Source organism: Populus trichocarpa, chromosome 8 (assembly GCF_000002775.5).
Source record: "Populus trichocarpa isolate Nisqually-1 chromosome 8, P.trichocarpa_v4.1, whole genome shotgun sequence".
Taxonomy (NCBI): Eukaryota; Viridiplantae; Streptophyta; class Magnoliopsida; order Malpighiales; family Salicaceae; genus Populus; species Populus trichocarpa.
The window spans coordinates 11,162,523-11,177,884 of NC_037292.2; the positions used below are offsets into that span (position 1 = coordinate 11,162,523).

General features: G+C 33.5%; 1 protein-coding gene across 5 annotated transcripts in view; it reads right to left on the minus strand.

Annotated features, from left to right (window-relative positions):
- LOC7473452 (uncharacterized) overlaps window positions 1-12,599 on the minus strand; it is a 31,309-nt gene extending 18,710 nt beyond the window's left edge. The window contains exons 1-7 of one of the 5 annotated variants that reach the window (XM_052455176.1): window positions 12,086-12,599; window positions 10,446-10,991; window positions 10,182-10,346; window positions 7,504-9,781; window positions 5,780-5,895; window positions 5,531-5,643; window positions 4,813-4,921 (exon numbers count right to left, since the gene is read on the minus strand). In XM_052455176.1, the coding sequence (XP_052311136.1) occupies window positions 4,814-4,921; window positions 5,531-5,643; window positions 5,780-5,895; window positions 7,504-9,781; window positions 10,182-10,346; window positions 10,446-10,905 (3,240 nt within the window). In that variant the 5' untranslated portion in view covers window positions 10,906-10,991; window positions 12,086-12,599 and the 3' untranslated portion in view covers window position 4,813. Of the gene's footprint in view, window positions 1-4,508; window positions 4,922-5,530; window positions 5,644-5,779; window positions 5,896-7,503; window positions 9,782-10,181; window positions 10,347-10,445; window positions 10,996-12,085 lie in introns of those variants that run through there. The other 4 variants (XM_024606223.2, XM_024606221.2, XM_024606222.2 and 1 more) reach the window with 4 other exon arrangements.
- Window positions 12,600-15,362: the final 2,763 nt, after the last annotated feature.

The following is a 15,362-nucleotide window of genomic DNA, read 5'->3' on the forward strand; positions in this document are numbered from 1 at the left end:
TTCAATAATAATAATAATAATAATAATTTCAATTTGATCTTTCTTCTTTTGATTTCTTATTTGTTTTCTTTATCCTAAAGTTTTTATGATTTTTTATTTATCCTTTAAATCAAGTTTATGATTTTTGTTATAGTAGTAATAATAGTATTGGTGATAGTAGTAATAGTAGTAGTGGTGATAGTAGTAATACTAATAGTGATAATTACAATGATTGTCATAATAATAATGATAGTAATAATAATAATGATATTAATAATGATAATGATACTAATAATACTGCTACTAGTGATAATAATGTTAATAATAATGATAATAATAATATTTTATTATGATAGTAATAGTGGTGATGATGATAATAATTGTGATAATAATATTAATAATAATAATAATTGTGATAGCACAACAACAACAATGATGATGATAATGATAATAATAATGATAACTAAAATAATAATGTTATTAATAGTAATAGTAATAATGAAAACAATCTAATAACACTGCTAATAGTGATAATAATTGTAGTAATAGTAGTAGTTTTTTATGATAATAATAGTGGTAATGAGAGTAATAATTGTGATAATAACAATATTGATATTGCTAAGCAGAAAGAATAATAGTAACAAATGATAACATTAGTAGGATATTATTAATAATAATGATAATAACACCACAACCTCCAATAATAATAATAGCGGTAGTAGTTTTTACATTTCGATAAAAAAAATAGTAATAGTAGTAGTAGTTTATTATAATGGTTGTGATGGTTATGGTTATGATATCAATAATTGTAGTGGTGATAGTAATAATAATAACAATTGTAATAATAATAAAATCAACAACTCAAAATAATAATAATGATATCAATGATAATTTTAACAACAACAACAACAACAACAATAGTATTAATGCTAATAATAATAATAGTAGTAGTAGTAGCAGCAATAGTAGTAGTAACAATGATAATAGTGATGGTAATAGATAATAATAATAATGTTAATAAGGCCAATGATAATAAAGGTAGTAATAGTAACAATAGAAGTAGCAATAATAAAACGATAATAATAATGTTGGTGGTGGTGGTAGTAGTAGTAGTAGTTAATAATAATAATAATAGTTAGAGCTGAGCATTTCCGGTTCGGTCCGGTTTTGAACCAAAATAAACAACCAAACCGATTTTTTTTTTAATTTTTTGAACCGAACCGAACCGAAAACTGGTTCAAACCGATTAATTTCGGTTCGGTTCGGTTCGATTTTTTTCTCTTCCAAACCGGTTCAAACCGAAATTTTTCCAACTTGTTCACAGTCCCAAAAAAATCCCTAATCCCTACGTCGAAGAAGGCAACTAAAAATCTTCCTTATTTGGGCATTTTGATGCTCTGTGCCCCGACCGCCCACAATTAAAACAAGAGCTTCCAAATCCAAAGCTTCTGCTACGCATAAAAAAGAAAAGATGTCATGTTTGTTTGCTGAAACTTGTATGAACAAATTGTCCAAACCAGCAGCCACACAAGCCAGCAAAAGATAACAAGGAAAAAAAAGGGGGAATGAAAGGAAAAAAAATCCACAACTTGACACTTACCCATATCATGCATGCACCCCATAAAGCCTGTAACTTTAGGTTTACAAAGAGTAAAGGGAGGGGAGAAAAATCAAAGCAAAGGAGAGTAAAGGAAAGGGAGAGGGATATGCAGAGAAGGGGGGGCTAAAAGGGATATGCAGAGAAAGGGGGCTAAAGGGAGGGAGGGATATGCAGAGGAGGGGGATATGCAGAGGAGGGGAAGGGAGGGCTAAAGGGAGGGAAGGGGCGGTTGATGGCTAAAGTGATTTTAGGGTTAGAAAATGTTGTATTTATACTTACTTTTTTTTAAGTGTTGGCTGGTTGAACCGGTTCGGTTCGGTTCAATCGGTTTCAGACTTTAGAAACCGAAACCGAACCGAACCGGAATTTTTTTGTGATTTTTTAATCGGTTAATTCAGTTTTTTTTTGTTCGGTTTTTTCGGTTATTTTTTTTTCTGGTTTTCTCCGTTTTCTCGGTTTTTTTGCTCACCCCTAATAATAATAGTAGTACTAATAATAATAATAATAATAATAATAATAATAATAATAATAATAATTGTTATAACAATAATAATAATTATTATTATAATAGTGATAAAAATAAAAACAAAGGTAATATTAGTAGTTGTAACAAAAAAAAAATGTATTAACAATAATAACAACAACAACGATAATAACACTGATAATAATCATAGTGCTAGTGATCATGATAATAATATTAATAATAATGATGACGATAATAATGATAATGATATTACTTATTAATAATGATAGTGATAGTGATAATGATCATGATAATAATAATAATAACAATGATGACGATAATAATGATGATGATATTACTTATTAATAATAATAATGATAGTGATCATGATAATGATAGTTGTAATGATGATGATGATGATGATAATAATAATAATAATAATAATAATAATAATAGCAATGATAATAATAATAAAGATAATAATAGTAATAGTGATAGTAATAATTCATCATTCGATGTTATATTTGTTGGGGATTGAGTTTCACTGTTTTTCCATGTACGATATTTTCAGTCTAATAACCGGAGTTACGAGTATAAAATGCTCATGTGGCCCGACATTCTCTTTTATTTTTTGCCTTATTGGTTTTTTTTTCTGATTTTATCATTCAACATCAGTGTTTTTAAATAAAAAACGGTCATTTAGGTCTCCTTTGGAATTATTAAATAAACCAATTCACATCAAGTTAACTATAATATAGTTTGGGTGTTGGGTGTGACATCTTAGCAGATCCATAGGTGCTTGGGCTTATCGTGTAGCAGATTTCAATAGGATTGGGTTTGACATCTCGCTAGATCTCTGACACTTGATTTTAGGGCATAGCCGAGCCCAATATAGTTGAGTCTAATATCTTAATAGACTCACTAGCGCTTGAACTCAATGCGCAACCGAGTTCTATAGAGTATTTGGAGGTGTAGGGTAAGGCCTTTCAAGAAAAAGGAATTTGTGTAAAATATGTTGGTACAACATATAGTAAAAACAAAAAAGGGCAATGTCATCCCACCGGGAGCGAGTCAGAGTAAGGGTCAATATGAAGATAAAAAAAAGATGAAGATATAATTAAACTTAAATAAATGGGTATGAAATGAAATAACCATATTTTTTAGGGGTTTAAAAAAATATTAGGGGTGGGGGGCCCGCTGCATAGATAATTAAAGTAAGAGCCTAAGTGGGTGATGTATGCGATACATCTGGACCGTTGGAATAATATTCTACACATTGATAATTGATGGTTCTTTTATGAAAGATCTCATCTATCTTCGTTTGTAAGTAACCTATTTACACGTGCAACATTTTGGTTCATATAAAAATCTAGCTATTTCTTAAAAAAATAAAAATTAGCTAGAAGAAAATTTTGTATTGTAAACAAAACAGTTAATGTATATTTAATTAAATAAATCGGTAATACTAATAAATAAAATTCACATATTAGATTATATAACTCTAGTTTGATTTACAAATGAATTTATGTTGGCCTTTTTTTTAAGAGAAAAATAAAAATAAACGACTCTTTGTCTATTTGCTAGTTTTTGAATAATGGAGAGGTGGTAGAGTTTTTTTAATCTAAAAATTTATTTTTAAATATATTTCACCTAAAAATACATTATAATTAATTTTTTAACTCAAAATACCTCTAAATCGGTCTAAAAAACAAAACCAAACTAGAAAAAAAAATTCTTTTTCAAACTTTTCCAGACCCCATAAAAGCTTAAAAACACAATAAGAGATATTGACACTTAGATTGAATTTTTTTTTTTTTATCGGAATGTGGCCACCTAATATTTTTCTTTTTTCTTTACCGTTCATCGACGAGCTTCTCTCCTCACTCAAATTCATGTATTGAAAAAAGTACAAAATAAATTCTTGAACCAAAGGTAAGACTAAAAAAGTTAAAGGGTCCAATCCAAAAAAATAAAGGAAAATAGGGGGCTGAAAAAAAGCTGCTTTTGAGACGTGGTTTTCACATGATTTACGTTGTGGCTCCGTCCTGCTTTATATTAAAAGCATATATAATTTTAATCAATAATAATGGTGTGGGTTAGTCAGGGTTCAGCTACCATATAAAATACACAGCTTTAAATTTGTTTTTATTTTTTTTACTTTAAATTAATATTTTTAAATTATTTTGATACGTTAATTTTAAAAATAATTTTAAAAAAATAAAAAAAATATTATTTTAATATATTTTTAAATAAAAAACATTTTAAAAAAGTAATTCCAAACGGACCGTTACTCTATCGCCAAAGCATCTCACATATTATTGCATCAACTTGGCATTAAAATATTCTTAATATTAACAGCTGATGTGTATGTTTCACTTTTACCTGCTGCTGTATTAATGGTAGAAATTATATCATGATGTTATTGGTCTGCAAATCACTGTCTTTTACACGACAGTCACAGAGGTATTTGTCGTCACTGAGGGTAAACACATCATTTTATATATCAATCTTAATTAAAAAAAACACACACACAGAGACAATTAAAGAATCTATGGTTATATCAGCACAAATATGAAGGTAAGCTTTCTTTCCCTAGCCATTCCTCCATGCCAAACGTACTTGAAATTGGACGATGGTGTCATGTTTACGAGGGGCAGATGAAAAGCAATAGAAATGGCAATTCAAAACATTATATGCAAAAGCTTACTCAAGCGCTTTGTTCTTCTCACTTTTTATGTATTTTTGCAAGCGACACCTGAATCTATATCTGCCTAAAACCGTAACATTTTCATCCCTTCAACTTTCAATCTTAAATCTTCTTCGGAGGGTGTCTTGCCACCATCCTTCAAGGTTGCACACCACCATGCCACTAGCTCACCCTGCAAAAATGAGAGCAACATACGAATAGAATCACTTTCTTTCCCAGGTACAAGGTAACATGAACTGTCTCCCAACCAGACGACTTCTACAAAAAGAAAATGGTGGAAATATTATCCTGTGGAACTTGAAGGTCCATTCTTAAATAGTCATTATATATATGATAATATATTAAGAAACTCAGAGTCATTGACTTCCTCTACTAACAAACAACAGGTTTGCTGTGTTTGAAGGGTTCGTAGATGATTTTGAAGGTGTCAGACTACATTACTTAGGTGAGAGTATGTAGTAACATAACATTGAAAACTCAAATTGTCTTCATGAAGAGACTCCATCAAGCAAATGCAGATTCAGTCATATAAATCATCAATGAAGGAAACTTCAATGCAACAAGAATCAAGATTCAGAGTGTAAAATAGGCAAATAGAAGAAAGATCATAAGGCCATATTCTGATGAGTCGTGATCCTTAAATAGCCAGATTAATTACATGCAGTCCATGAATAAAGATATCAAGCTCGCAGATTCAGCTGGAAATCTATAGATCAAAGATTGAAATTTAAATTGCTAGATTATATAAAACATGAATTCGTTTTCAGAGTCGGGCTTTTACCTCGGTGAAGTCGTGGTTGGAGATATATTGACTCTCAACTAAACATTTGACGCCACCTACAATTACAGCAATAGAATTTTTGAACTTTTGTTTTGAACTCTGACTTTGAACTCCTGTATGATCAAAAGAAAGAACAGGGGAAAAAGGGGAGGGGGTGAGTCGTCAACAGAAAAGGAAGCTAATTAATGACAACTATGCAACTCTTCCATTTATCATAGATAGGAGACAGGGTAAACAATTTTGGCTTACCAGTAATGCAGGCAACATAATACCCAGTTCCCCCCAGTCCCTGTTCCCACTTCCCAAGCCGCAAGCGCAGGAAAAAGCCATCAAGATGTGATGGTGGTGTATGGGAATTCATCCATCTGGTGCCAACGCATGCAAAATAGCAAATATCAATAAAAGGATAAAAACTTTTACGACAATAATTTCTAGAAAAGAAAAACTCAAGCTTTGATGAATGTTACAGATAAAACCAAGGTTATTCCTTGAAAGTAGTTTTGAGTTTTTGTTCATATTGGTGTTGATCAGTAGGACTTTCAAGGGAGAAAATCATAAATGAGAAAGCAGGACTAGATTTATAATTATCTTGTAATTGAGTTTTTCTAGAATTAATGACCAGCGATTGCCTTCAATTGCAGTGTAGCTGATGTAATTGTTGTGCAGTTATCATAAAAAAGCCACAAACACATTATCACATATTTGCTCCTCTTTGTTCAAATTTTGCATGGAGGTATGCCAACAGAAGATGAAAAAAGAGCAACTAAAATTTACCCCCCATTGATATTGACCATGAAGTAAATTAATTAGAGCCGTAAGATAGGTATGCAAAGAGCTATCCGAGCAATTCAAACTATGAAAAACAGTACTATCCTTTTCTTCTGACGATTTATGCAGGCTGGTACTCTCAATCTATGTCTTGCAATCCTTCCTTTTCTTCTGACACTCTCTCTTCTTCAGCAACAATCATTTCTCTTTTTTCTTCTTATGCTTCACCAATGCAATATCTAATACATTTAAGTTATTGGTTCTGATCCTGGACCTTCTTGCATAAGTTGTAAAATATGTCACCTCATTATACTTCTATCATAGGATTCTCATACTCACTATCCTGAGCTCCTCACCACGTGTTTCCTTGGAATTAATTTTCCTAGAAGGTCACTCAGATTTCACTTCAAGTTCAAAAAATTTCGAAGTTATGGAGAAGAAGAAAAAAGGTCATCCTTCAGTGGTCCTGAACACTACAGGCAGATTACAATTTGATCTGCTTCAGAAGGTTATCCAAATGCCATCTTCTTGCCACAAGGCCAGACTCTCTAACATAAAACCATGTTGCAGAAACAAGCTTGTAAGATATGCAAAAGAAAAATTGAAAAGAACTGACTTCGAGGTGGGAGGCAAAGGCCAAAATCATGAGCCAAGGTAATATGAGGAGAAAGTAGCAGAAGATGATTTGATAGAATAAGCATGGACAGACCAATATTAAGCCAGATGTTCAAGCCAATGCATTTCAAAATTCCAGCTCACGAATTTTCTGGTTCAAATCTGTCATACTCGGTTCATATTTAGGAAAATGAGGCTTTAATGTCCGTACCAGAAGTTTATTAGATTTTCTACGCAATCAAACAAATTCCCACATCGGACTTGGTTTATCTAGTTAAGAAAATAAATCAGATGCTGGAAACTGGAAGCATGTCTTCCCAACTCCAACAGTAAACAAGATGCCGTGATGAACAAACACAGCCTATTACAGGTATAAACAGGCCACACTTCAGATTAAACTAAACAAAAGCTCAACCATATGGTTGAAAACAACCTGCAATTTATCTGTCTGTATATGATGTCTCAAACAATTAGAGGGGTGCAGATATCCGAGTGCTAAAATGTCTTTAGTTATTGCATGGCAGTTTATAGGAAAGATCTAAAAAAATAATAACAGTGAAGATGACAGTTTAGTTGGAATGATCACTTACTTGAGAATAATTGTTCGAGATAAACGAAGCCTTTTTACTGCATCAAAAATTCCCTTGGGTACGTCCAATATCTGGCTATTGATGCTCAAAGGCATGACCTGGTTTTCTTTCAACTTCTTTTCCCCAGAACTTGAAGCAGTGTCTCTCTCAAACGGTTTCATATTCATATTCATTTTCCTAGAGGCAGAAGCTTCATGCAATTTCCCATTGCAAACTGTAGGTGCATCAGCAGCTTGCAATTGACTATCCTTGCCATCTGACTGCTTTGCATCGTCTTCATTTCTTGGATTGAGCAGAATTTTACAAGGGCTGGATTCATGGACCAGAGATGCGCCATATTCTGCTTGATGTCTTGTTCTTGAAGAGGCACTAGGACATGCAACAGCCCAGTGATTTGACTGGAAACATCTTATGCACACACAGGGAAATTCGTTTGCTCCGTTAAATGAATTAGCATTTCTTAGAATATCTGCAAGCTCACTATCTATTATCTCTGGACAATCTCGCACATGGTGACCTTTTATGCCACAAAAGAAACATGTCAGGTTTCCATGAGAAGAATCATCTGTCCCGTATGATGGCATGATGTGCTTGAGGGCATCCAATCTCCTTGCAAAGACAGAAGCCATCGCCTCTGAATTTCTGAATCTTGAAAAAGGCAAGGTAGAGTTCACTTTACACATGGACTTCTCATCATGGTGTCCATTTACTTTATTTATGCTAAATGAAACTTCAGTACTGTTGGCACAATTTTGCATGCATACCGGGTCCTCAGTGAAGTGCTCCTCCTCCCTAGCCCCCACAATTTTTTTGTCTTGGTAAGAAGAAGGATGATTCTGCCACTGAGCCTTCAGCCTTATGAAATCGGTAAAGCCATCAAGAGCTTCGCTAGTTCTTCTGTGGCAAAGATCCCGGTTCGACAATGGACCAGAAGTTTTTGGAGAAAGCCGAGTTATCCACAAGCTTGTGAGTGGGTCACTTCTGTACCCGGAAGTATTTGTGGCCTTGCCTTCAGATGGCTGTTCAGCATCGTTCCTCTTACGTTTACCCCGAGAGGAATTGGAGCTTGTCTCATCTTTCTCCTTATCAGTTGCCATGTTGCATGAATTTTTTTTCTCTGCAGAGTTACTCCCGCTGATCTCCTGACCAGAAGCAATATTGGTGGATAAAAGTTTGGTCAAGGCTGGTGGAGCTGTACCATTTCCAGATGTCGACTCATTTAACTTCTCATTTGGTTGAAGAAACCGTTTGTACACATTGTCAGTCACCATAGGACAGGTTATTGGAGTAGCATTAGAGTCACAGATCTTGTTGTCCAGCCCAAGTTCTTTAGATCCTTCCGTTTGAGTATTGGCATTCAAAGCGACAGTTTCTTGAGCCTTTGTCTTGGGACAATACAATGACTGAAAAAGCGAATGAAATCCCATAGTTTTGCACCCTTGATCTTGATTTCTGTTACATGAAATGAGATTCTTATCACGATCCTCATGTCCATGCTTGAGATTTGCAAGGGTAAGAGCAAGAGAAGGTGCCTCATCTTCATTTGATTTTAAGAACCCCTTCATCATGTTTGAGATCCAATTCATGAATGAACCATCATGTTTAACAAATGACGAGGAACCGGGACTTTCTTGAATTTTTGTTTTGATACTTTTGCTCCCAACATACGAATGTGGATCAAAGTTCCGTTGCCTTTTGCCAGTAGAAAATAACCCAACACTGTTGCAACTTTCAACACTTTCATGGCTGTCATCATCCATGTCCAGCATTCTTTCATTTAAATTTCCATCAGATAAAGCCTTAGCCTTGCCTTTCATTTGATACCTCCGGGTTCTGCTGTATGTGGGAGACTGTTTAATGGCACAATCATTGTCTTTAGGAAGTATCTCATCATCCTGCTGAGAGCTACTCCGGACTTCCTTGGCATTTTGTGATCCTACAATCTCAGTTGCCACATCACACACATTTTCACTATGTGGAGTTTTAAAATCATTCTCTGCAGTTGACTCCAGTTTTTCCAGAGGACAGATGTAGGGACCAGTCCCCATATTATTCTCTCTCTCTTTTTCCATGCATGAAGGTGATTCAAAATGTTCTCTTCCTAATGGTGCTTTCTGCATATTAGTGTCATAAGATTCACATTCTTCCACAGAGCAAACTTGCGAGGCCGAAACAATTTCTGTCTGTAATGTGTGACTTGCATCACCAACACCTCCAATCCTGACATTAGGTTCCTTGGAAGTTGGGCCATTCTGTGCCACATCCAGTTTCGTTTCATCTATTTAAATTGAAAAATGAAAAAATCAGTGTCCTGTTAGGAATGAGAATATCGAAGCATGAACAACCAGTTTCTTCAGGCACCTAAAAAGAACAAATATATTGATAAAATAACAAGGAAGCAGATTGATGAACAGCTCTGAAGAGAATTTGAATAAAATGTTTGATTCTCCTGCTGCAATTCAATTAGGGACCGTGTAGAATCTTTTTGTCTCTCACATCAAGTTTAGGTTATTTATTTAAACAAAATATGCAGAACAGTACAACGAAGTAATTTCTAATAATCCAGTGCTTTTAGGACTCCAGTTGCAACGGCTACAGAAGTTCTTTAAAACTATTATGTGGATGTGTATTTTAGAAAGGTAGGAACTAAACTAAGTTGAGAAGATCAAATCAAGCACCTGACAAACTTGGAAATTTGGTTTCCCAGGTCCTAGATATTTCATCTACTTGAAGATTGATCGGATCATAAATATCTTCTGCTTTATTGTTTCTTGCATCCTCCATTTTCTGCAGAAAAGGTAGCCCAACTGCTGTTTTCATTTCCTCCTTGTGATCATCAGTTGCTGCCAAATGAGAGATTTTCAGTAAAGTAAGACAGGTTTCATCTGTACTGGATAGCAATTTCTATAGGTTGACATTCACCAATACATAATACACTATACCTGCAAGGAATTCATAATTACCTATTTTGACTTTATGCCTTGATTCACTTGACAACGGAAATAGGCCTGTATCACTTGTAACGAACTTTGTGGGGTTGTCTCTTCCAGCAACTTCACTCCTCACGTCAGATTCTTCTGGAGGAGTCATGAAAACTTTTTTGCCGATAGCTTTGTCAGCATTTGATCCACTTACCATATCACTTGGTCCTGCACCCCGTAACAGAGAGGGTTTTTGGTTGGAGAAGGTTCCATCGGCGCATTTAAGACTCAAACCTTTCTTTGGAGACCAAACTAGTTCAGACAGGGCATTGGTGGCCACAAATGTCATGTCTACACTTGAAGCTGCATTTGCACCTGCACCTGAATCATTCTTCAATCTTCTCTGAATGCACTGATTGGAATAACCCAGGGAAAATCCTAAATCAATTACAGGTTCTATGTTTTTATCATTTGTATCCATCTTTGCGGGATGAACTCTTCAGTGGGCAATCCTGAAATGCCAACGAGGCCCAGGTCAGACCTCTCCATGATCCAAAACATGAAACTCTGTCTCCACAAAACAATAAAGTCAATATATATTAATGTAGACTGTCAAGAGGCAATGATCACATGATGAAGCATAAGATATAATTTTCTGGAAAAGTTGGTGGAAACTAGTTCAGACCTTTTTTTTTTTTTGCGTGCAATGGCAAGCTTAATCAACAGAGGGTAACAAGCAGTGGAGATGGGGAAATTTCACAAGGGGTTCAGAGCAAAAGGAGAGTTTTTGAAAATGGGGGTCATGGCCCTACCAACCCCTCCTCAAGGTTCTACCAGTGAAGATAAGACTCACTCTTCCTCCAGTAATCTTTCCCAGCGAAAAGATTCACAGGTCCTATGTTTATAGCCATTTATTTGGAATCATAGGAAAAAAAAGTCTGAAACCGTATGCTGCCAGGCATCATGATGCATAAGCATTCCAAATTACATTGTAATGTGCTTGTTTGACGGTGACCATTCTGCTAAATCATTCATTTATAAGACATCAATTGTAACATTAATCAAGCATAGGACAGAAGAATCATGTCTTCACAGCTAAACCAAAAATGTTACCGTCCTCTTGAAGGACATGGATCTGCGAAAAGTAATGATTAATTACTTATCCACATGAAAACAATGGTTCTTTCCTTCAAGAGTTAAACCATCATTGCCTAGAGTATAGGGGGTAAAGAAGATCGAGTAATATAGTAGTTGTAATTAGTAAGGACTAAAACATCTTCACTTCCTTCTAAGAAAAAAACCCTAATAGGATGAATCCAGCATTGCCTGGCATACAAAGAACATACAACATATGATTGAATCTCAGAAAACAAAGGAATAAAACTTTCTTCCAAAATAAAAGGCAAAGGAATAATATAAGAACTGATAAATGATTTGTATTTCATCTGCAAGATTGGATAAATACATCAACAAAAGAGGAATTTAAAATCACACGACCATCATCTCAAAACAAGAAGTCTCTGGTAAATGTATGAAAGATTTGGAGAGATATCCTTGAAAAGACCATCAAAATCCAAACAAAATCTACTTACAGCTAAAAGCATTAATGAAAAATGAGAGAAACACAAGAACAGAAAAGAAGATTTTAGAGACCCACATACCTAACAGTCCCTTAAATCCCTGAAAGAAGTAATCTTCCTATTGCTGATCCTATGAAGCACAAGCACTAGCAGACACCTTCTGAACAAAGCAAGACGATTAAGTACGCTTGGACTTTTACTTTTTAGACAAGTAGAGAGAAGGAAGGAGGACTTGGTCTCAATAACAGAGTGGCATACAAAAACACAAGGTGGCTGCCATGCGTCCTGCTACAATAAGCACACATACTGGCTTTTGCTGAGATTCTAAAGTATGAGGTTCAGGGAAGGCCACGAGGAGACATGGTTTGCCAATAAATATCAAGTCAAGCTACGTCTACTTATCACGGTCCTATCTGTTTATGTCATGGTATGATAAATAAATAAAGATAGCTACGAGATTAGTAAAGGGTAGCGCGCATCATCATCATCATCTGTCAAAATCTCTTCTTTTTCCGGGGTTCCTGGGAAAAATGTAAACTCTTCGACTTCGGAGTCAGAGTACAAATAATCTACTTTGTAAAGTTTCGAGGTTTTTGCCTCATCCACAGGGAAAGCCAATTAACATTGATGTCACCAATTATTTCAGTTCACTTTGTGTTTCTCTATATCTTTATTTAATGAATAAATAACAAAAAAAAGTGGGTTCCTGTGCCCCGTCAGGAATCCAAAAAATCCATGATTTCTTAGGTCCCGAGCTGACCATATTCATCCCGTATCTCACAGTTAATCAGGTTTTAGATTTTCTTTTAAATTAAAACATACTACCTCAAGTGCTTGAATTGAGCAAAGTAAACAAATTACCAGCATGTATTCCAGCAACCATTCGATCGAGGAAGAAAAGGAAATTGTTCGATCTCGAGTTGGTGATAATAATCTTTTCGGAGGAGGATCCAGCCGATCGACTGTTGTTGACTACTTGCCCTATCTATGGTAGTTACTTTAATCTTCTAATAAGAAACAAGATGATCATATCATTGGCTGTTCTAGAATCATCAACAATTATTATAAAAAATATAGAACAGTGAAATGAATTCAATTTAGGCGTATTATAATTATGAAACATGGATGGATTATGTGTCAATGTATTTATTGATAATATAGGAATTTAATTACCTATTATTTGATCCCCAATTTATTTTTCAATTAAACTCCCTTTCTCATTAAACATACAAAATCAAGTAACATAAAGATATATTTCTTCCAGTAACGTAGGGGCATAAAACTCAAAATTATACATATCTTCGTACGTAGTTTTGTTCTCGGTCAAGATCTCCCTTGAATCCCATCAACCCGAAGCTTCACGAGACTCGAACGATGATGATGGTTGCAGTTATAACTCATGGTTTTATATTGTTTAATTAATATTTATTTTTATATTTTAAAAGTATTTCTTTTTTAAATTAATTTTTTAATGTTTTTAAATCATTTTGATAGATTGAATTTAAACATAATTTTTAAAAAATATAAAATATTATTTTAAGTAAAGATATTTAAAAAAACAACTCAAATTATATTATTAATATGTTATATAATATTAATTTTACCGAACTAGAATAACTACATATTATATATCATATTTTATATTTGATAGATATTAGATAAAATAAAATATATATAATAATAATAATATCTCTATATGTCACTCTCCAAAATAAATCCAGCAGAGACCCTTTCCTAGCTGGAATTCGACAATCCATGATTCCCCCACCACAACAACCACAAACCTAGTCGGTACTTCTCTCTCCTCCAGACCTAAGCTTCCTCTTCCCGGCTTCATCCTCTTGCTCTGCTCCAACCGTGGTGGCAGTTCCCACAACAGCCACATAGCAGCTCCACCACCACCACTTTACATTCTCTGCCGATTAATTACAGTCCTTTTATCATCAAATCACAACATCTATTGCCCTTCTCATGCCACCCAAATCTTTTCCCCATAGTAGCCTTTACAGCAATCCAAAAAAAAACCTGAACGACCAGCCACCACTTTAAACCGATAGTCTCTCCACCTCTCAGCTCTTTTACACACAAATCCTCGACGGTCTCTCTCCACCATGCTGCTCCTCTCTCCTCTAATATATTCTTTCCTTTTCGCTTCCACCACAGTCCCAAAACTCCAACCGCACTCCATTTTCATACACAAATCGTGGCCTAAAATCAAGCCAAGATCCAATAAAAATAACAACCACCTTCAATCCTAAAAAAAATCGAGTTTTCACGGTCTCTTTAGTAGATTTAAAACAAAATATATATTTTATATGAAGTGTAGAACTGTCATTTCATAAATAATAATTTTTACATGGAGAACTGGATAAGCTTACCTTATCATTTACAGTGAAGACGAAAGTTTCTCTTTTAGAGTAGCATTGGATAATATAAAAAATGGTGGATAAGATAAAAAAATTGATTTATATACGGTTTAAAAATACACTAAATAACTTAAGAAAAAACTATCATATCCGATTCATCATTTTATATCATAATAAACACTCTATTAATGCTTAATATGTTAGAGCAAATGTAGTGTAAAAGTAATATAAATTATATTTTAGAATTTTATTAAGTTACTGTAATGAATTGATTTTTTAATATGGTATTAGAATCTTGATGAGAAATATTTTTTTTATAATATTTTGTTTAGCATTATTTTTTATGAAAAATCTTTTACTTAAAATTAATTTTTTTATATTTTTAAATCATTTTAATGTGCTAATATTAAAAAATATTATTTTGATATTTTTCCAAGTGAAAATCATTCTAAAAAATAATTATTATCGTATTCTCAAATACCTCCTTGAACTTTTAATTTTTTTTAAATTATTTTTATTTTAAATTTTTTATTTATTTTTTAATTGTTTTGATATGCTAATATCAAAAATATTTTTTAAAAAAATATTATTTTAATATATTTTTTAACACGAAAAACTCTTTTAAAAGCTATCATTATCAAATATCTCTTTAAACTTTAGACTTTTCATATTAAAAAAAATAAATGAATAGAGTTAACATTACTTGAGGTGAAGATCAAGGAAATATGTAAACATAAATCAAGAAAAAACAACTACGTTTTCCAAAAATCTGCTGATCGAGCAATTATCCATGGGAAATTCCGCCTAAAAGAAAATATTCCTAGGTAATGTAGTTTGAACTTTTATCGGGTACTGTAATAAAGCTGCGTGTTTAACATATTTTTCATTAAAATTTAAAGTTTTTTCATTTTAAATTAATATTTTTATTTTTATTTTTATATTATTAGTATCAAAAATAATTTTTTTTAAAATATATTATTTTAATATATTTT